Genomic DNA, 22,037 nt, shown 5'->3' with positions numbered 1-22,037 from the left:
TGTCACTTGGAAAACATTACAGTAATTTAATATCTAAATGGGCTATCCATAATTTTACAGAGTACAATGTTAGCTATGTTTCCACTCCACAGGTAGTGATTGGATTAACTACTTTGTATTGCAATGCAGTAACACACTAACTTATGATACAGTATAGTAATATTCTTTGTTTCACATACAGTATGTAGAGAAGAATTCTTTCAATCAACTGGCACATTTACCTCTCCAAACTATCCGAATGGCTACTCTAATAACCAAGAGTGCATCTACACCATTACTGTGGAAAACAACAAACAAATTATGCTCAACTTTACTGACTTTAAATTAAAAGGATGTCAAACCTGTACTTCTGGCTCTGTTGAAATTAGGTAAGTGTTCTTATTTCTGTAGTTCCTGTGACTATTTATTTAGATATTCCAGTTTTTATAAACTCTTCTAAGGATCTTTTGGATTTAAATGTATGCAATGTGTTGTGGGAGTTTGGTTTCTCTAACAATATTAAACAGACTAACAATGATTACAAACCTTCGAGCTACAGTTTCTAAATAGATTAGTAATGATTACAACTGCTGCAGCGACCAGCCCCTGCACAGACTAATAGGATGATTTTCAATTGCCGGCTGCCCATCTCCCACCTAATCAGTGGTCCTTGGCTTTTTGTGGGGTCAGGAGGAGCAGGAGTGCACCACCTGGCTCCACAAAAATACCACTGCAGGCCCATGTTCAAACTCTTCCGGGATCGACTATCACCCTCCATCACTCCCTTCCCCCCTCCCCGCACCCCCCACCCCTCTTCAGTTTTCTGAAGTGCGCAACAGACGAAGCAACTGCAGGTTACAATTTTGAAAAAAGAAAATTGTTGATTTTAACCTCGAGCAGGTTTCGGGCAGCCGGAGGTGGGGCAAGTGTGCGAAATGCACTGGCTGGCCTAAGTTTGAAGGGGCGGAGCATTTTAATTCTTGGGCCTCATCCATACACCACTCGTTAGTTGCCCGCCCGAAACGGACAGAAAACCGCAGCTGGCCGGCGGCAGGAGAGGACGTTTGGCCATTCGGTATTGGGGAAGGCTCGCCGGCACGCAGGTAAGTCACAGGGAAGGGGTTTTGGGAGGGTCTCTGAAGAGGATGTAGGGGGCAGTGTCCAGGGTAGGGGAGCTCACGATGTTCCATGTGGGGCCCAGAGGAGCATTCCTGCTCCTCCGAGCCCCACAAAGGAAAGTTTTAGACTTATTTTGGAGCATGACTTCTGCCTGTAAACCAACTGCTGATGTGCTTCGACCTGGCAGGAAAAACACAGAATTAGAGAATCCTAGCAACATAGAATCTGCTCCCACCACCTTTTCAGGCAGTCGCGGCAGTTTCCCCGCTCATGCCCCAGTTAAAATGTAATCGGGATCTTTTTGATGCAATGGGACCCTGATTTGCATACATTCATGATGCCCTTGCCTGCTTTGCATGGCACCTCATCTGGGTGGAGAATCCTGTAGGTTAAAATGGAAACTGGAGTGAAAGATTTGAGTTTCAAGCGTGTAAGTATTACATGGAATTTAAAGCACAGAAACTGGCCATTCGGCTCAACTGGTCTATGACTGTGTTTATGCTCCACATGAGCTTCCTCCCACCCTACTTCATCTAATCCGATCAGCCAAAAAGTAGCCTTTTCGTTTTTAACCACCCACTCATCCGGTTAAAATCAATTCCATGGTAATGACAAAGTTAGGATAAATAGAAGTATGCCAGAAAATAATAGTCTGAGATGGAGACAAAGCAGCAGTCTCACATTGGAATGCATTTTATTTAAAAACTGGAATTGCAATCCATTTTGACTTAAAATGTTGAGCTCCTACCATATGCTGGCACTGCAGCTATATTCTCTATTATAAATTACATCATTTTTCTGGCTCCAAAGAAGCTTCTGATAATAAGATTTATTGTACATCAAGTTGATATGATTTTATTATGAGCATAACTAAAAGATTTGCCGGGACCTAGATAAAACAGGAAAAGAAAATTAGTTTTCAAAGGGAAGACAGTAGTATTTTCTGACTCACAGAGCTCGGATTTTCTTCAGGACAGATTTGCTACTGGAAGTGCTTTGGATCGGATCTCCGCCCATGCCCTGCATGTTGCCATGATCCCAACCCATTTTGCAAGGTCGGAGTCGAATACTTCATGCAGGGTGGGCTCCCGGTCAGATCTCCACAACACAGAGGGAACCCACCTCTCCGAGTGAGGAAGAGTTAGCCACTGTAGTGCCTGGCAGATCGGGACGATGGGTTAAGGGTGGCAGAAGTGCCATAGAACTTTAAAAAAAATTTTAAAATAGAGGCTCTCCATGAGTGGCGAGCCTGCCAGGAAAAGGTATGGTCCTGAAGAGAGGGCAAGGTATCCACTACTCGTACCCTTTCTCTCCCAACACTGTCATTACTGGGCTGCTAACCACAGCCCCACCATCTACCACCATCATCCCTCTTCCGATGGTCCCTGGTCACGGCTGCAATTGAGGCGGAACACAAGGCAAATGGCTGGCCTCTCTGAGCCTGACCTCCCACAGCCTTTTATAGGCCAACATCTCTGCTAAGGGGGTGTAAAATTTACCAAAGCGTTAGCAGGGGCAGGGTACTGGTGGTAGTCCTTAGCGAACACTATCTCTTAATTTCCTGCCACTATTATGCTCGATTTGTAGGCATTATAATAGCGGAAAGTGTATCCGAGAATTTCCTTCATAGCCAGTTCTGTTTTCATGTGCTCCTTCGGTGCCAGGACAGCCATCACTTTCCTCGCAAACACTATTGCTTCCCCTCCCCAAAGCTATCTCTCGACACCATTATTACTCTATACAAATCTAATCCCAAACTTTCAAAATCAGACATAACATGCCTTAAAGCTACAATACAGAATGTTTGCATTATTACTAGGATACTCGACCTGAAAATCGACTGTTGAAAACTTAAATTAGGGCTGGATTTTCAGTCTTCTGCCACCCCTGTTAGCGCCCTGGAGGGGCAGTAATGGCAACGGTAAGCACTTCCGAATGGCGGCCAGCTTCCAGTGCCCCGCCGGGACTTTAGGTGCCAGTTTCGATGGGACGTGGAGCATTACTGCCTGGAAGAGGTGAGTCAGTGTGCAACGTCCCTGGTTGCGACACTGGCTTGATTTTTGGCTTCCGCCCGATCCATAGCGCTCCGTAGATCGCCATGCTGGGACTGCCTGAGAAAGCGGGCAGTCCCAGCTGTAGTGGCTGCAGTGAGGTTACATAATGTCGACCTCAGGTAAGTGTGATTGGTTTATCTTTGCGATTTATGTTGTGGTGGCGTGAGTTATTTATTAGGAATGTTTTTGATGGGTTTTTTTCAGGGGTTTTTTTTTCCCCCCAGGCCGCTCATACAGCGCTCCGAGGCTGGCTGTTCAGCTTAGGATTTTCAGTTGCTCAGCTGGCCCAGCGCCCTAAGAGAGGTGTGTAATGCCTCCCTTAGCACTCTGCCCCACACTCAGGGCCCAGCTGATGAATTTTGCTGACTGAGGCACAAACTGTTCCTGAGCACAAACTTTACCGCCCCGCCACCATTAACGCCCCGAAATGAGCAGAACTGAAAATCCAGCCCAAAATATTTATGCTCTTTACCAGTGTACACTGCAGATAATATTACGCTGAGAACAAAAGGCACTGTTGAATATTGGACTTTCATGTACATTTGTTAGAAGAGCATTGAGCACCACATAAAAAAGCATTCATCTTTGTGATTTTGCTAGTGTCCAAATTAGTTGCTTCTTGCATGTAATCATTGTGATCAAAGGTTCCTTAACCTCAAATGACTACTTGTTTATTTCAGGAATGGTGGATATGAAACATCTCCCTTGGTCGGTCAGTACTGTGGCACAAAAGCCCCACCGCTCATCCTGTCCCACAGCAATAGGCTATGGATTAAATTTAAGTCAAATAATATTTTTCAATACCATGCATTTGTGGCTCGTTGGGATGGCACTTCCACAGGTAATAGTCTTACTTCAAACAAATATAACCAAATGTTAATTGATTTCAGACTGCTCGATGTTGTTTTAAATTGGGCAATGGGTACATTGCCTTATACCTACAGCTTGAATGATGAATAACGGCAGAATCAGGCTGCCACATCTAAATAGGCTACTGACACTCGAGCATAGATATTGCGAATGGTTCGAAATTGATCTCACACTGACATGAATGGAAGTCTGTTATTTGCACCCAAGTTGCTGAAATAGCTCATTATCATTGATAAATAGACCAACATGCAGATTTGTACATGTGCAGGGGGCACACTAGAGGGACGATCTTAACTCAGTCTGCCGGGCTTAAAAACAAAGTTCTGCACTTAGTGCCTCGTCCCTGCTCCGATCCCTCCCGCTGCCATTTTGTCCAGGGCCTGCATAAGAATGCAAATACACCGGACTCCAACTGCAAACAGTGCAATGAATTTCTATTTAGTTAGTTTATAAAATGGGGAGGGAGAAAGTAAAGAGGGGAGAAAATAACCAGATACTAAGGAGACATGGAGGGGGAGATTTTAATCTAAAAGAACAGGTGGGTTTGGAGTGTGGGGTTAGTTAAATTGTTAAAAATGGGATTGCCGACCTGATCCTGCCTCAGCCCACCCATTTCTGGTTTTAATGGAGGCAGGAAGGGGTGGGGCAGGGCAGGTGACCAACCCACTCCCAGAGGACGGAATATCAGCAAGGTGGGGACTGCTGGATCCAGGAGGTAAGTGCCTTTATACCTACCTCCTGGATCCAGGGTCCCTGCCTAACCCATCCCTCGCGATCGATGAACCCCCTCCCCCAGGCCTCCGATCTCTCCACAATGCTTCCAGTCACCCCCTCCTCCCCCCACCCAACAGGCCTCCAATGCCTCCATGAGGCTTCCATGCCCACATCTCTGGCCTTCTCCATGCTCCTCCCGGCCTGTGATCATCCTCGGACAACCCCAGCCCCGTCCTCCCCTGCATCTCCGGCCAGTCCGTGGCCCCCACGCGATCCCTCCCTCTGTGTGGCCTAGTGCCGCAGGCTTACCCATTGCAGCCAGCCAACCTCTCAATCTGGCTGGCTGCAGGCGGGTAACTGAGGTCTCGCATGCAAATCAGGCCCTGTCATTAAAGTCAGCAGGGCCTGCGGGAAACCCGGCCTTTTGGGTTTCCCTACCACCTCGGAGCCCCCTTCCCCCCCCATCCCCAAATTGCCCTCCACCTTAAAATCCAGCTCGTAATCTTTAGCTTAGTACAATATGCCACTCTCTGTTACTATCACGGTTAATGTCTTTGGTCTAAAATGATGGATTAAAATAACCACTTGTTTTTCTCAATGGAATAAAATCTTTCCATTTTCTTCAGGTTGTGGTGCAACTCTCACAACATCAACAGGTAGTTTTACCTCACCCAACTATCCAATGCCATATTCACACAATGCAGAATGCTACTGGCTGATTCAAACTAGTGCAGGCAGTATAATTGGGCTGCAGTTTGAACAATTCCACTTGGATTCCAGCACTGGATGCAGTTATGATTATCTAGCTGTATGTATATTTTTACTTAAGTTGGATATTTAAAAGCTATGATATGTTTTAGAAACATAGAAACATAGAAAATAGGTGCAGGAGTAGGCCATTCGGCCCTTCTAGCCTGCACCGCCATTCAATGAGTTCATAGCTGAACATGCAACTTCAGTACCCCATTCCTGCTTTCTCGCCATACCCCTTGATCCCCCTAGTAGTAAGGACTACATCTAACTCATTTTTGAATATATTTAGTGAATTGGCTTCAACAAATTTCTGTGGTAGAGAATTCCACAGGTTCACCACTCTCTGGGTGAAGAAGTTTCGCCTCATCTCGGTCCTAAATGGCTTACCCCTTATCCTTAGACTGTGACCCCTGGTTCTGGAGTCCCCAACATTGGGAACATTCTTCCTGCATCTAACCTGTCTAAATCCGTCAGAATTTTAAACGTTTCTATGAGATCCCCTCTCATTCTTCTGAACTCCAGTGAATACAAGCCCAGTTAATCCAGTCTTTCTTGATAGGTCAGTCCCGCCATCCCGGGAATCAGTCTGGTGAACCTTCGCTGCACTTCCTCAATAGCAAGAATGTCCTTCCTCAAGTTAGGAGACCAAAACTGTACTCAATACTCCAGGTGTGGCCTCACCAAGGCCCTGTACAACTGTAGCAATACCTCCCTGCCCCTGTACTCAAATCCCCTCGCTATGAAGGCCAACATGCCATTTGCTTTCTTAACCGCCTGCTGTACCTGCATGCCAACCTTCAATGACTGACGTACCATGACACCCAGGTCTCGTTGCACCTCTACTTTTCCTAATCTGTCACCATTCAGATAATAGTCTGTCTCTCTGTTTTTACCACCAAAGTGGATAACCTCACATTTATCCACATTATACTTCATCTGCCATGCATTTGGCCACTCACCTAACCTATACAAGTCACTCTGCAGCCTCATAGCATCCTCCTCGCAGCTCACACTGCCACCCAACTTAGTGTCATCCGCAAATTTGGAGATACTACATTTAATCCCCTCGTCCAAATCATTAATGTACAGTGTAAACAGCTGGGGCCCCAGCACAGAATCTTGCGGTACCCCACTAGTCACTGCCTGCCATTCTGAAAAGTATCCATTTACTCCTACTCTTTGCTTCCTGCCTGACAACCAGTTCTCAATCCATGTCAGCACACTACCCCCAATCCCATGTGCTTTAACTTTGCACATTAATCTCTTGTGTGGGACCTTGTCGAAAGCCTTCTGAAAGTCCAAATATACCACATCAACTGGTTCTCCCTTGTCCACTCTATTGGAAACATCCTCAAAAAATTCCAGAAGATTTGTCAAGCATGATTTCCCTTTCACAAATCCATGCTGACTTGGACCTATCATGTCACCTCTTTCCAAATGCGCTGCTATGACATCCTTAATAATTGATTCCATCATTTTATCCACTACTGATGTCAGGCTGACCGGTCTATAATTCCCTGTTTTCTCTCTCCCTCCATTTTTAAAAAATGGGGTTACATTGGCTACACTCCACTCTATAGGAACTGATCCAGAGTCTATGGAATGTTGGAAAATGACTGTCAAGGCATCCGCTATTTCCAAGGCCACCTCCTTAAGTACTCTGGGATGCAGTCCATCAGGCCCTGGGGATTTATCGGCCTTCAATCCCATCAATTTCCCCAACACAATTTCCTGACTAATAAGGATTTCCCTCAGTTCCTCCTTCTTACTAGACCCTCTGACCCCTTTTATATCCGGAAGGTTGTTTGCGTCCTCCTTAGTGAATACCGAACCAAAGTACTTGTTCAATTGATCTGCCATTTCTTTGTTCCCCGTTATGACATCCCCTGATTCTGACTGCAGGGGACCTACGTTTGTCTTTACTAACCTTTTTCTCTTTACATATCTGTGGAAACTTTTGCAGTCCGTCTTAATGTTCCCTGCAAGCTTCCTCTCGTACTCTATTTTCCCTGCCCTAATCAAACCCTTTGTCCTCCTCTGCTGAGTTCTAAATTTCTCCTAGTCCCCAGGTTCACTTCTATTTCTGACCAATTTGTATAACACTTCCTTGACTTTAATACTATCCCTGATTTCCCTTGATAGCCACGGTTGAGCCACCTTCCCTTTTTTATTTTTACGCCAGACAGGGATGTACAATTGTTTTAGTTCATCCATGCGGTCTCTAAATGTCTGCCATTGCCCATCCACTGTCAAGCCCTTAAGTATCATTCGCCAATCTATCCTAGCCAATTCACGCCTCATACCTTCAAAGTTACCCTTCTTTAAGTTCTGGACCATGGTCTCTGAATTAACTGTTTCATTCTCCATCTTAATGTAGAATTCCACCATATTATGGTCACTCTTCCCCAAGGGGCCTCGCACAACGAGATTGCTAATTAATCCTCTCTCATTACACAACACCCAGTCTAAGATGGCCTCCCCCCTAGTTGGTTCCTCGACATATTGGTCTAGAAAACCATCCCTTATGCACTCCAGGAAATCTCCCTCCACCATATTGCTTCCAGTTTGGTTAGCCCAATCTATATGCATATTAAAGTCACCCATGATAACTGCTGCACCTTTATTGCATGCACCCCTAATTTCCTGTTTCATAGCATCCCCCTCGCAGCTCACACTGCCACCCAACTTAGTGTCATCCGCAAATTTGGAGATACTACATTTAATCCCCTCGTCTAAATCATTAATGTACAATGTAAACAGCTGGGGCCCCAGCACAGAACCTTGCGGTCGCCCACTAGTCACTGCCTGCCATTCTGAAAAGTACTCATTTACTCCTACTCTTTGCTTTCTGTCTGCCAACCAGTTCTCAATCCACGTCAGCACACTACCCCCAATCCCATGTGCTTTAACTTTGCACATTAATCTCTTCTCAAGGGATTTTAATGCCCAATCTAGGCTAGACAGAAGATGTGAAGCATTGATAGTTTTTTTAGAAATTAAAGTTAAACCCACCTTCTGAATTTTAAATTGGAAAGGCCTCGTAATGTTTGAAATTTAACTGTTAATATGTGTCCTAAACATTGGTGTAACAGGTCTCCCTGTACCTCTTGCATTTCAAAATGCTATTCAAATTGACTTATTTGGCAGCAGAAAGTAGTGCTTCTGCTAACTACTCAATTTAATTGTGATTTACTTTTGCATATTCTGTAATTGTGCAGAATTCCAGAAAGTTAATGGGGAATGAAAAGAGCTTCCATTACACAATATAAATGAATAAGTCATTTACTCCCAGTGGATGCAATTCGATATAAGTGAAAAGGATATCTGATTTTCTGATTATGGGTGCAATTTATGGCTGAATGGTTAGAAATAGGTTTTGCACAGACATGAATGGAAGTATAATATTTGCATCTGATTTTCAGAATTCATCTCATTATCATAATTATGTGTAGCTCCATGTGCAAATTTGGACCTGTGAGAAAACATGCTGATGGTGGGAATGCAAAATTGCACATAAATGAAATTTAAAGTAATGGTGGCAAGGGAATACCAGAAAAGGGCGACAAAAATTGTCACGATCTTTGCAAGGCTGAATAGATACCTCAACCCATTAACACTCTTTCCCAAGTGAGGGGATTAATAACTGACAGGCAAAATTGAAGGCAAAGGAACAGTCAAAACTTTTCAGGCAGGCACCTGGCTGCTGAAGTAGAGGCGATGGCTACTGCACAAGGTGGATGGAAGGTAGGATGTCGTGCATGTTACACCATGGCACCATTCTAATAAATCCATGGAAGAGGGTCCATGCTTTCCTGCTGGAGTGAGTGAAGTTAGACTTCTCCACAAGGCTCCTCCACCTCTTATGTCTCTCAAGGACTCCAACACTGCGATGGCTGTGGCTGGGTTCTTGTTCAACAAATACCCCTGGTAGAGAGCCTCGCTTTCTCCCGTCCAACAAGGAAACACGAATGTGTCCATCACCGAAGAGACCCTGACCAGTGATTTACAGAGGATGGAGGCCTACTTCTGCCGATGGCGACTCCGGCCAAACCCGCAAAAGATCATCACCTCGACTATCCACCTTAACACTCATCAAGCAAACCAAGCTTTGAAAGTCTCCTTATGCGACGCAGAGGTAAACCAGGCCAAAAAACCCTCCTATTTAGGAGTCAACATCTCCAGAACCTTGGGAAGAATCTAAAGAGTAGGGTCAACTTGATCCAGAAACTCGCCAGATCCACATGGGGAGCAGACACTTAAACTATCTGTATGGCAGCACTTGCCCTAGTGGCCTCTACAGTGGAGTACTGCTCTCCGGCATGGCTATCAAGTCCGCATGTCAAATCCGTTGATGTCCAGCTGAATTCTCCTCTGAAAATTATCACTGGAATGCTTTTATTGACACCAACACCTTGGTTGCCTGTGCTTGCAAACATCGTACCACCACACCTATGCCGCGAACATACAGTCTCCAGAAATACAACCGCTACACCAAGCCGACTTGAACAACGTACCACCAACCCATCTCAAATCTAGAAAGCAATTTTGGACTGTCGCCGAAACCCTTTAGTGATCTCCCCTTAGCCTTGATGACCGATGGTGAAATGCTTGGAAAAACTGCGACATATGGAATGGATTGCTTATAGAGGACCCCACAGTACAACCTGAAGGATCAAGCCTTCCTCGCCAGCAGTGGACAATCATCATCCGCCTCAGAACTGGTCATAGTAGATGCTGTCATCTTCTCCATAGATGGAAGATTAAAGTATCCCCATCATGTGACTGTGGGGCTCCTAATCAGACCCTAGAGCATGTCATTGAGCACTGCCCTGAGAGGAAATTTGCTGGCAGGCTACAAGATATCCATGCTGTTGCACCGGAAGCTTTGGCCTGGATATCCAACTTCGATACTGACATTTGATTTGCTTTGCTACTACCATACAAAAGAAGAATTCTACAAGGAGATGAAATCAAGTTACTGGCCACAGCTGACTATTACTGTCACTGAAAGTGCCAGCACAATGCTGCATAATAGCACGAGCTCTCTGATGACCTGGAATTTAAAAAATGTATTCTCTGGATGCAGGCGTTGCTGGCAAATCCGGCATTTATTGACCATCCCTAACTCCCCATAAAAGGTGGTGGAGGCTCTAGTTCTCGAATCACTGCAGCCGTGTGATGAAGGCACTCCCACAATGCTGTTGGGTAGGGAGTTTAAGGGATTTTGATCCAGTGACAATGAAGATATGTCCTGGTCAGGATGATGTGTGACTTGGAGGGGAACTTGGAGGTTATGGTGTTCCCATATACCTACTGCCCTTGTCCTTCTAGATGGTAGACGTCGCGGGTTTGGGAGGTTATGTTGAGAAGCCTTGGTGAGTTACTGCAGTGCATCCTGTGGAAAGTACACACTTCAGTCATGGTACACTGATAGTGGAGGGAGTGGATCTTTAGGCTAATTGATGACATGCTGATCAAGCAGACTACTTTGTCCTGGATGGTGTTGAGCTTCTTGAGTGTTGTTGCAGCTGGTGGAGAGGCTTTCGGGATTTAGAAGGTGAGCCACTTGCCACAGAATACCCAGCCTCTGACCTGTTCATAGCCATGGCATTTAAGTGGCTGTTCCAGTTGAGCTTCTGGTCAATAGTGGCGCCCAGGATGTTGATGGTAGGGGACTCGGTGATGACATTGAATGCCAAGGGAAGGTGGTTAGTGTCATATATGTATGCTTGGGGTTACTAGCCATTGTCAGAGGCCATTGGGCTGTACGCACCTGTGTGCAGCCCAGGTATAAAAGGCAAGCCATCATGTAATGTAATCACTTTTGGCCTGAATAAAGCAGAGCAATGTTCGGACCTGTGTTAGTTTAAAGTATTCAGTCTATCGAGTTATTACATACGTACATTTGGCAATGAGGCAACTTAAGAACCTTTGCATGCAAAAATGAGCACAATTAGAATTCTGGAGAGATTCGTGAAGGGAGAGGACTGGGCAGATTTTGCAGCTCACCTGGACCAGTACTTCGTGGCCAACAAAATGGAGGAACCCACTGACGCAGTTAGGCACAGAGCGGTCTTCCTCATGGTTTGCGGTCCAAAAATCTATGGACTCAAAGAATCTTCTCTCACCTGCAAATCCAACGGACAAAGACTATGAGGAATTGTGTGCTCTGGTATGTGACCATCTCAAACCAGAAGAAGGTATCATCATCTCACGATATCGATTCTACAAGCACATTCGTTCTGAGGGCCAGGATATGTCATAGAAACATCGAAAATAGGTGCAGGAGTAGGCCATTCGGCCCTTCGAGTCTGCACCACCATTCGATAAGATCATGGCTGATCATTCCCTCAGTACCCCTTTATAGAAACATAGAAAATAGGTGCAGGAGTAGGTCCTCATTGCCGACGGAATTAGTTGACAACCTAAGATGTCTAGCTGGACCGTGTAAGTTCGAAAACGCGTTGGGAAACATGCTGTGGGCCTTCTTTGTAATCGGCATCAACCACGAGGTGATCCTGCATAAGCTACTGGTGGCGGAGACTCTGGATTTGAGCAAGGCCATCACGATTGCCCAGGCTTGTATAACGACAGACAAAAACTTAAAACAGATATCATCGAAAAATCGGAACTCGGCAAGTACTGCAAACAAGATTGTATCGTCGTTTGGCAGAGCTGCATATGGCAGGGCCTACTCGAATGCATATGCGAAACCTGTGCTGCCCAAAGTCCGCCAACGGGCATGAATCCGATTTCACCATGTTGGCATTGTGGGGGCAATCATCGGTCTCATCAGTGTTGGTTTAAATAGTACATTTGTAAAGGCTGTTCGAGACTGGGGCGTCTCCAGCGCATGTGTCCACAACTGAGCAAGCGTGCTGCGACACACCACATGGAGGATGATGACCAGTATAGTGCAGATCCGGATATGCAATCCGAGATACCAGAGGAGGAAGTGTATGGACTGTATTCGTTCCTAACAAAGAGCCAACTGATAATGATTAATGTGAAACTTAACGGTGTGCCGGTACCGATGGAATTGGACACAGGTGCAAGTCAATCAATAATGAGCCAGAGAACATTCGACAAGCTGTGGGACACTAAGGCTGTGAGGCCCAAGCTGAGTCCAGTCAATGCCAAGTTGCGTACGTACACTAAAGAACTCATAACGGTGATTGGCAGTGCAGTAGTCAAGGTGTTGTATGATGGTGCAGTTCATGATTTACCGTTATGGATTGTTCCAGGCAATGGTCTAACGCTGTACGGCAGGAATTGGCTCGAAAAAAATCAAATGGAATTGGAACGATATCAAAGCATTGTCATCAGAGGGTGATACTCCATTTGCTCAAGTGCTGAGCAAGTTCCCGTCGCTGTTTGAACCAAGCATCGGCAATTTCACGAGAGCCAAGGTGCAGATCCACGTGGACTTGGATGCAAGACCCGTCCATCATAAAGCTCGGGCAGTTCCGTACTAGATGAGGGAGAAGGTCGAAATCGAACTGGGCAGACTCCAGCAGGAAGGGGTCATATCTCCAGTCGAATTTAACGAATGGGCCAGCCCCATTGTTCCTGTGTTGAACAATGATGGCACTGTCAGGATTTGTGGAGTCTACAAGGTTACGATCAACTGAGTTTCGAAACAGGATCAATACCCGTTACCGAAGGCTAATGTCCTGTTTGCAACGCTAGCCGGGGGGGAAGTCGTTCACTAAACTGGATCTGACATTGGCCTACATGACACAGGAACTGGTCGAGACATTGAAGAAACTTACGTGCATCAATACTCATAAAGGACTGTTTATCTACAACAGATGTCCTTTCGGAATTCGCTCAGCTGCAGCCATATTTCAGAGGAACATGGAGAGTCTACTGAAGTCCGTCTCTAGAACCGTCATGTTCCAAGATGTGATCCTGGTCACAGGTCGTGACACCGCTGAACATCTGAACGACCTGGAAGAGGTTTTATATCGTCTGGACAAAGTGAGACTCAGACTGAAACGTTCAAACTGCATCTTCACGGCACCGGAAATTGAATTCCTGGGGAGGAAAATTGCTGCTGACAGCATCAGGCCTACGGACTCGAAAACCAAGGCCATCAAAAATGCACCCAAGCCTTAGAATGTGATGGAGCTGCGTTCGTTCCTTGGTCTTCTCAACTACTTCGGTAATTTCCTACCTAGATTGAGCACTTCGTTAGAGCCACTGCACATACTGCTAAGAAAAGGTGACAACTGGGTTTGGGGTGCATCTCAAGACATAGCTTTTAAGAAAGCTGGCAATCTGCTTTGCTCTAACAAGCTGCTGGTACATTATGATCCATGTAAGCGTCTAGTATTGGCCTATGATGCTTCGTCATATGGAGTTGGTTGCGTGCTCCAACAAGCTAATGAGTCGGGTAAACTACAACCTGTTACATATGCAAAGTTTGTCGAAGGCAGAAAGAGCCTACAGCATGGTAGAAAAAGAAGCATTAGCCTATGTGTATGGGGTTAAAAAGATGCATCAGTAACTGTTTGGTCTTCGCTTTGAACTTAAAACAGATCACAAGCCACTCATATCATTGTTTTTGGAAAACAAAGGTATCGATACCAATGCATCGTCCCGCATCCAGAGGTGGGCGCTGACATTGTCTGCCTATGATTATGTCATTCGCCATAGACCTGATACCGAGGATTGTGCTGATGCACTGAGCCGTCTGCTGTTGCCCACACTGGAGGGGGAGACGCCACAACCTGCAGACCTACTGTGAGTCATGGGTGCTTTTGAAAGTGAAGGAACCCATATCACGGCTCAACAAGTTAAGACCTGTACCAACCAGGACCCGATATTATCAGTGGTGATTGGTTTGCCATACCCAAGCAAATGGGTGATGAGACCAAATCTTACAACCGTCGCAAAGACGAACTGTCCATTCAGTCAAATTGTTTTACCGTGGGGTAATCGTGTTGTTATGCCCAAGAAAGGCAGAGAGAAATTTGTACATGATCTACATAGCACTCATCCCGGTATTGTCATGGTGAAAGCCATTGCCAGGTCTCATGTATGGTGGCCTGGAATTGACTCTGATCTGGAATCATGTGTGCATCAGTGCAACACTTGCATGCAGCTAAGTAAAGCACCAGCGGAATCGCCGCTGAGTCTGTGGTCGTGGCCGTTCAAACCATGGTCCAGGATCCACATCGACTTTGCAGGTCCCTTCCTGGGAAAGATGTTTTTAGTTGTGGTGGATGCATATTCCAAGTGGATAGAGTGTATAATCATGTCATCCAGTACATCCACAGCTACCACTGAGAGCCTTCGTGTCATATTTGCCACTCATGGTCTGCCCGACATCGTTGTAAGAGACAAAGGACCTTGCTTCACTCGTCTGGAGTTTCAAGAGTTCATGAAACTCAATGGCATCAAACATGTGAGGTCAGCACCATTCAAACCCGCACCTCATGGTCAAGCAGTGTATGAAACATGCAACTCAAGGTTCACTGCAGACTCGTTTGTCATGCATATTGCTTAGTTACAGGACAAGACCCCACATGCTTACCGGGGTCCCCGCTGCTGAACTATTGATGAAGAGGGGTCTCAAGACCAGGCTCTCTCTTGTCCACCCTGACTTGAACGATCATGTTGAATACAAACGTAAAAGTCAGCAGTGGTATCATGATCACACTGCTGTGTCACGCGACATTTCCATTAACGATCCTGTGTATGTATAAAATTATGGTCAAGTTCCCAAGTGGATCGCCAGTACTGTTATGGCCAAGGAGGGTAACAGAGTGTTTATCGTCAAGCTCAAGAATGGGAAAACATGCAGGAAACATGTTGATCAGATAAAGCTGCTGCACACGGATGAACCGGAACAGTCTGAGGAATCAGTGACCAAACAACCTACCCTCAGTCATCAGAGGACTCCGCTGTCATCAGTGAATCAGGACTTTCAATCCCTGACATGGTCATTGCCACTCTCATCAGATTGGCTACCCAGCTCCCAGTCATAACAGACTCAGAACCCTCGCTCATTGCCACTCCCATCAGATCGGCTATCCAGCCCCAGTCATAACAGACTCAACGCTCAACCAAGGCTGGAGTTGAACTGAGACCATCAACTCGGGAGTGGAAAGCCCCGGACCGTCTCAATTTGTAAAAAGACTGTTACCAATATCTTAAAGGGGGATATTGTCATGTATGTATGATTGGGGTTACTAGCCACCAGGTGGCGCCACTGTAGAAGGTCATTGGGCTGTACACACGTGTGTGCGGCCCAGGTATAAAAGGCAAGCCATCATGTAATGTAATCACTTTGGGCCCGAATAAAGCAGAGCCAGGTTTGTACCTGTGTTAGTTTACAGTATTCAGTCTGTCGAGTTATTACATACGTAACAGTTAGGGTCTCTCTTGTTGGTCTTGGTCATTGTCTAATACTTGTGTGTCGCAAATGTTACTTGCCACTATCAGCCCAAATCCATGTCTTGTTGAATGCGGGCATGGACTGCTTCATTATCTGAGAAATTGTGAATGTGGCTAAACACTGTGCAATCATCAGTAAACAGCCCCACTTCTGACTTAATGATGGAGAGAAAGTAATCGAATGAAGCAGCTGAAGTTAGCTAGGCCCAGGACACTGCCCAGAGAAACTCTGGCAGTGATGTCATGGCCTGAGATGATTGGCCTCCAACATCCACAACCATCTTCCTTTGTGCCTATGAATCATCTTTATGCAATGCATACATCGCTGTGAATTCATTATTTCTTGTCAATCAATTCTCACTGGGAAAAACTGCAATGGAAATTCTACAAGGCTATTCATCACTGCAAAGATAACTTATTGTGGGCACAATGGTGTCATTATTGTACTTAATGTTACTGTCGGTATGGATTCTCGATATAACTCGGGCGATAGATAATCCAGATACTTAAAGATCTGAACACACAGGTGGCACACATTATGCAATACATTTATATTATATTGGGAGACAAAATATGAGCTTATAATATAAAGTCAGATAATGCATGATGGCATAATCCATTCTGGAAAAGAGAGTTGAAATCACAGAATTTACGTGATCTACGGGTACGAGTGCTGTGCCTAAGACTGGTAATAAAGGTAATGTAAGTTAAGTACTTTGATCATATCACCTTATGTTTCTCTTCTAGGTTTACAATGGAAACAACATCAATTCTCAGCTCCTGGCCAGGTTATGTGGCAATCAGATGCCAGCACCCATCCTCTCTTCCAGAAATAATATGTACATAAAACTCCGAACTGACAGCTCAGTAACAGCAGGAGGATTTTTTGCTAAATATACACACAGTAAGTAAATCAATCCACGGCAAAACTGGTCTAAAATGGCCCTGTTTCACCCTTTGGTTATAGTATGTCAGTAACGTTTTCCTTCTCATGTTCCAATACTAGCTATTCCTACGCTCTTGTATTTTAAGCATCACCCAGTGCACTCCTCTTTGGCTCATTATGTCATTTTCCTCAGGATGGATAACACTGGGCTGATGTTTGTGAGGGAGTTGTGAGTGATGGGCACACGCTCTGAAGTGCCGATAGCGGTGGATCCATTAGTGATTCTTTGGCAGATCGAGAGAGATGTCAATAATATCATTTTAGATTTAACTACTTCAACATAGAGAGTGGTGAACATGGAATGAACTGCCCAGGGAGGTAGTCGAGACAGATACGCGCAAAAATATAAGAGATAATTGGATAGATATGTCAGGGAGTGGGTGATTGAGTGCAGAAGTGCGCTCTGAAGACCTGCTGTAGGTATGGCTTCCTGTACAGTGCATTCCTCCTCCCTCTTCTCCTAGCTGCTCCTGCTCTCTCCTGGCACCTTGGCTGCTCCCTCTCGTCCTCCAGTCCCGAATACAGACCTACCACCCATGACTGTTTTGAAGGTAGACAAAAGAAGTACAGCAAAAGTAAAATCTTCTTAGCAGAAGTCAGAACTTAGTTGTAGAAGACAGAATAAATGCCTAGAAGTTAAACAACAGCCTGAAAAAAACCACCACCTAACCCGTATATAGTGGATGAGCCCTGAAGGGTCCTTCCTGCCTGTTAATACCATAAGTTGCTGATTGACTCGCCATATGATAAGCTCAGTCACTGGGGCAGCCTAGTTTCACAAAAAGGGTCCTACAACAAGAATAAGACCCTTATTGAAATATTTTAATGAGGTTTTTTAATAATTCGAGCACCGCGCTAGACGCCTATGGAGGTGCCTAACCAATGGTCAGCCATGAACTTAAGAACATAAGAAATAGGAGCAGGAGTAGGCCATACAGCCCCTCAAGCCTGCTCCACCATGCAATAAGATCATGGCTAAACTTCTGCATCAACTCCACTTTCCCACCCTATCCCCATATCCCTTGATTCCCTTAGTGTCCAAAAATCTATTGACCTTAGTCTTGAATATACTCCGACTGAACATCCACAGCCCTCTGGGGTTCCCCCTCTCTCCAAACAACATTCCCCTCTTCTTGACACCTATTCCCCCTCTAACACCATTGCCCTCCTTAGGCACTCCTTTTATGCCTGCAAAATGGTCATGGAGCAATCGGGGCTGAAATTGCCCCTTTCTTTAAGAGCTGTGACCACTCCAAAGAGGCGGCTCGGTAAGCAATCACTGCCTAGTCGGCACGGAGTCGCCGACATTTCACAAATTTCCCTCGTGGTTTTTCCCGGTGGAAAATGTCTCCGCTCCGCCCATGTTGTCGATCCCTTACCGACTGGCAGCGACCCCCTTTCTGATCTGCATGGGAAATTGCCCCGCGGGAGCGGCGCCATTGCTGGTCGGTGCAACTGATAGCTTTCCCCTGTGGGGAGCTGCCTGAGGCTGGGCAGCACGTCTGCCCTTAAAGGGGAGGGCGCACTGCCGCGGCCACCATTTTATTTTACTTGTCGGCCGACTCCGAGGTCAGCCCAACAATGGCGGCCACAGGTTCAGCCAGGCCGCCAACAAGCAGCCCAGCACCCCTCTTGTGTACCGGGCTGGTGGCTCAGTGGGCCCAACTAAGCTCACTGCAGAGTTCGCAGCGGCCCTCCCCTTTAGCTGAATGGGAGGGACGTAGTGACGCCTCAGCACAACACAGCACGTCTGCGTCATGCTGACATCATCAGCGTGGCGCTGATGACAGCTCCCGACGTCCGCTCCGCATCAACACCACTTCTCACCCTCAAACGCTCGACTTCACTGCCCGGACACTGGTGGTTGAATAAAAGGCACAAAACCACGTGACACTAAAAAACAGTGAGTGCGCCCCCTTTCAGTCGGGAGACAATTTCGGCCCCATCAACTTTATAGGTCTCTCCTAGAATTTATCCGAGTTCCTATTATTTTTATTCTGTTGGAAATTAAAATATAATTTGAAACATCTATTTGAATGAATTTCTGAATACTACGTATATCACATGCTTTTTAGTTATTATTTTTTACTTTAATGCCATGGACAGGAACAGTACCAATTACCCTTAATAATTAAAAATAATGCTTTCAAACTGATTAATGATTTCCTGAAATACTTAGCTTTTATTTGCCATTTAACTTGATTACTTGTAGAATGATCAGCGGTTTGCAGGGGGGACCTGTTTTTTGTTTTGATTTTGGAGCACTGTTGAATATCACTGCTTAAAATAAAACTAGACTGTCAACAGCACAAAGCAGTGGAATTTGGATGGAAAATGAACTATTCAGTTCTACTCATCATATTAACAACATCTCATTACGGAAGAGTGATTGACACAAGCCTTAATCCAGCTGAGGGCGTGAGACAAATTGATGTGAAAATGGAAGCGACCTAATTAAAATTTCACTCCATCAGCATTTGTGAAAACTTTGTTACCTCAGTGGCTCTTTCAGTATGACATTGTTTGTTCTTGCTGTGTTTATTTGTGTACTAGATTTTCCTGACAAGTTGTGTGTTTAACTTTCAAAATTTTCAACCAGCTAACATGTTGCTTCATTTGCAGTTTGCCAGGGAGTGATCATTTCAAATCATAGCCAGGGGGTCTTGGAAAGTACAAGCTTTCCACAGCCTTATCCCTCTAACCAAGACTGTCACTGGACTATACAGGCTACAGCCGGGAACACAATAAACTACACCTTCACTGCCTTCAGTCTGAACTTTAACAACTTAGTTTGGCTAAAGGTAAGTGTTAGAGTTACAGACCACTCCTTGGCTTGAAGTGAAGTTACAAACATCCTCAAAAATATTGTAAGATCACAGTTCATAGACGAGAAAGTCCATTAATCTATTTATTCTATTTTATTATAATTTGCTTCCTAAAAGACAATTTTGTTGAAGAAAACCTTGATTTAACTTAGCTTTTTGACCCCAAATAATCACCATAATCATCATAAAGTTTTATCAAATCACAACATAAACTGGCCATTATTCTTATGATTCATAAGTCTCTGAGTCATTCATTCACCTCATGGAGAGGGTATGATATCTTTGTTGGTGTGTCACTGGGTTACTTAGTCATAAATACTCCAGCTATCGTAGGCAGGCCACAAGATTGAGAGGGAAGTAGAAATATGACACTTTGAGGTTGGGACATTATTGAGGCAGTGTAGAGGGCTAAAGCAAAATACTGCGGATGCTGGAATTTGAAATAAAAACAGAAAATGCTGGAAATCTCAGCGGGGCAGGCAGCATCGGTGGAGAGAAACAGAGTTAACGTTTCAGGTCGATGACCCTTCGTCAGAACTGACGAAAGGGCACTTGTTTACAGGTGGGTGTGCAATGCCTGGCACTGGGTAACACCCCACTCCCTCGAATTAACATTTCTAAAAGTGACTGCAGGATACTAGCAAACAAATGTCTAATGCATTTGTCTGAAATTCCTCTTTCTATCGTTTTAGCAGGGGCATTAATCGTTTACAGTAAGTGGGTTATTGTCTCCACCAAAGTAGCGGAAAGAGGAATATCAGGTGTGTGAGTTGAGCATTATAACTTTAGGATAATTGCCTTAATAAATACTAAAATTAATCAAAATTATTTTCTGTGTATGTCAGGGGCAGATTAAAACATGTGTCAAGCACCTCCACCCCCAGTCAAATATGGGACCCCTGTGCGAATATGGGACTCCCGGTAAAACTCACTAAAATTCAGAAAAAGTGCTGGATCAAAATATTCGAACATTTAAAAATATTGTCACTTGCCATTGCAGTTTACGAGTTATTAATGCAGTCCTTAAAAATTCTGTGGGCCCAATTTTTCATGCAGTTTGCTACACATTTGTGTTTTAATGGATCAGGGAGGAGGGGGAAGAGAGGGGTGTTGTGCCAGGGGGTGCAATAGCACCCCAAATGTTCTTGGACCAGGATCCTAAGAATTCTTAATCCTGTTCTAGTTTATATTTATTGATGGATAACAACAGACGTCATTTGGAAGCTGGAAATGGTGACATTACTATGTTGACTGTTTTTCAACAGAAACATTGGCCCTGAAATTTCGATGTCCCGGGTCCGTACGAAGTTTCTACAGACCCAGGAAGGCATTGGAAAAGCCGGTTTTCAGTGCACAATGTGCATGCGCTGAAAGCCAGCTTTTCCAACCTGTCCAGCTGAAACTTGACAGGTCTTGCCCGTGCGATGAGTTCTCGCGCAAAATTCCGACCTTTAGAGATCTTCTGCCCAGGAATAAGGCACGAAAGTTCTGCGCAAGATAAAGCGGGCGTACAGCCTGCATTCTGTGTGCATCTACCTGAAACTTTGCTTCAAACAGCTCAATAGCCTTCAGCATAAGCAGCAGTCGATGCTGAGGAGTTCTGTAGAGCAAAAGCTTAACACAAACTAAATAAACAGCAGGAAATGGAAACAAGCAGCTTCCTCTCAAAGTAATGAGAGATTCACATCTTCCAACTTTTATAACATTTGAGGTATTGTGTTGTCTATTGCAGCTTGACTTGTTAAATATGATCGACTTTAAAGCCACACTCAGTACCGAGCTCAGTAATTGTGTTGAGATAGAATGCTTTCCAAGGGTAATGCAGAATGTAGAGGATGGCTTCTTGAGAATAATAGTGCAAAGGCTTTTCAGCAATTGTAGTGAGTCCCAAAATATGGCCAAAAGTTTCCACAAACAATCTCAGTTGAACAGCGTACTTTCAACCACGTACTTCCACCTTGGTGAATGGGTCCCAACAAACTGCACCTTTTACATAGAGGCTCAGCTTCTCGAGAACGGATGGGAGGGCAGGAGTTTTGGAATTTAGGGCAAGTGCTGTCATCCCATCCTAATTCTGTCATTTGTATGCTGCTGCACTAGGAGGGCAGTTGTTTCTTCAGTGTGTTTTGTCATACATTGGCCCAACCAACAATTCCTGTCCCCGCTAACTTATACCCTCCCACAAACCAGAAATTTTGTGGCCATCAATCTTATAATTATTTTCTCCTCTTTTCATTTATACATGCAGTTTAGAAGTCACTACTTTTTATTTGCTGGCCATGCTATTATACACTGCACAACCCGTTCAGAAATACAGGATATTTTTAAAGTCTTAATATTGCTTTAATTAATTTTTAAAGTGTTTAAAACTGTTAA

General features: G+C 44.9%; 1 protein-coding gene across 1 annotated transcript in view; it reads left to right on the top strand.

The window, feature by feature from the left end:
* The window catches only part of cubn (cubilin (intrinsic factor-cobalamin receptor)), a 457,745-nt gene that overhangs the window by 143,247 nt on the left and 292,461 nt on the right, over positions 1 to 22,037 (top strand). The window contains exons 18-22 of the mRNA XM_070880231.1: positions 182 to 368; positions 3,833 to 3,993; positions 5,363 to 5,544; positions 16,638 to 16,794; positions 19,459 to 19,637. Coding sequence (XP_070736332.1) covers positions 182 to 368; positions 3,833 to 3,993; positions 5,363 to 5,544; positions 16,638 to 16,794; positions 19,459 to 19,637 — 866 coding nt within the window. The remainder of the gene's footprint in view (positions 1 to 181; positions 369 to 3,832; positions 3,994 to 5,362; positions 5,545 to 16,637; positions 16,795 to 19,458; positions 19,638 to 22,037) is intronic.

The sequence above is a fragment of the Pristiophorus japonicus genome, chromosome 5 (assembly GCF_044704955.1).
Source record: "Pristiophorus japonicus isolate sPriJap1 chromosome 5, sPriJap1.hap1, whole genome shotgun sequence".
NCBI lineage: Eukaryota > Metazoa > Chordata > Chondrichthyes > Pristiophoridae > Pristiophorus > Pristiophorus japonicus.
The sequence above is the reverse complement of the archived record's forward strand: the minus strand, read 5'-3'. Positions and strand labels throughout refer to the sequence as shown.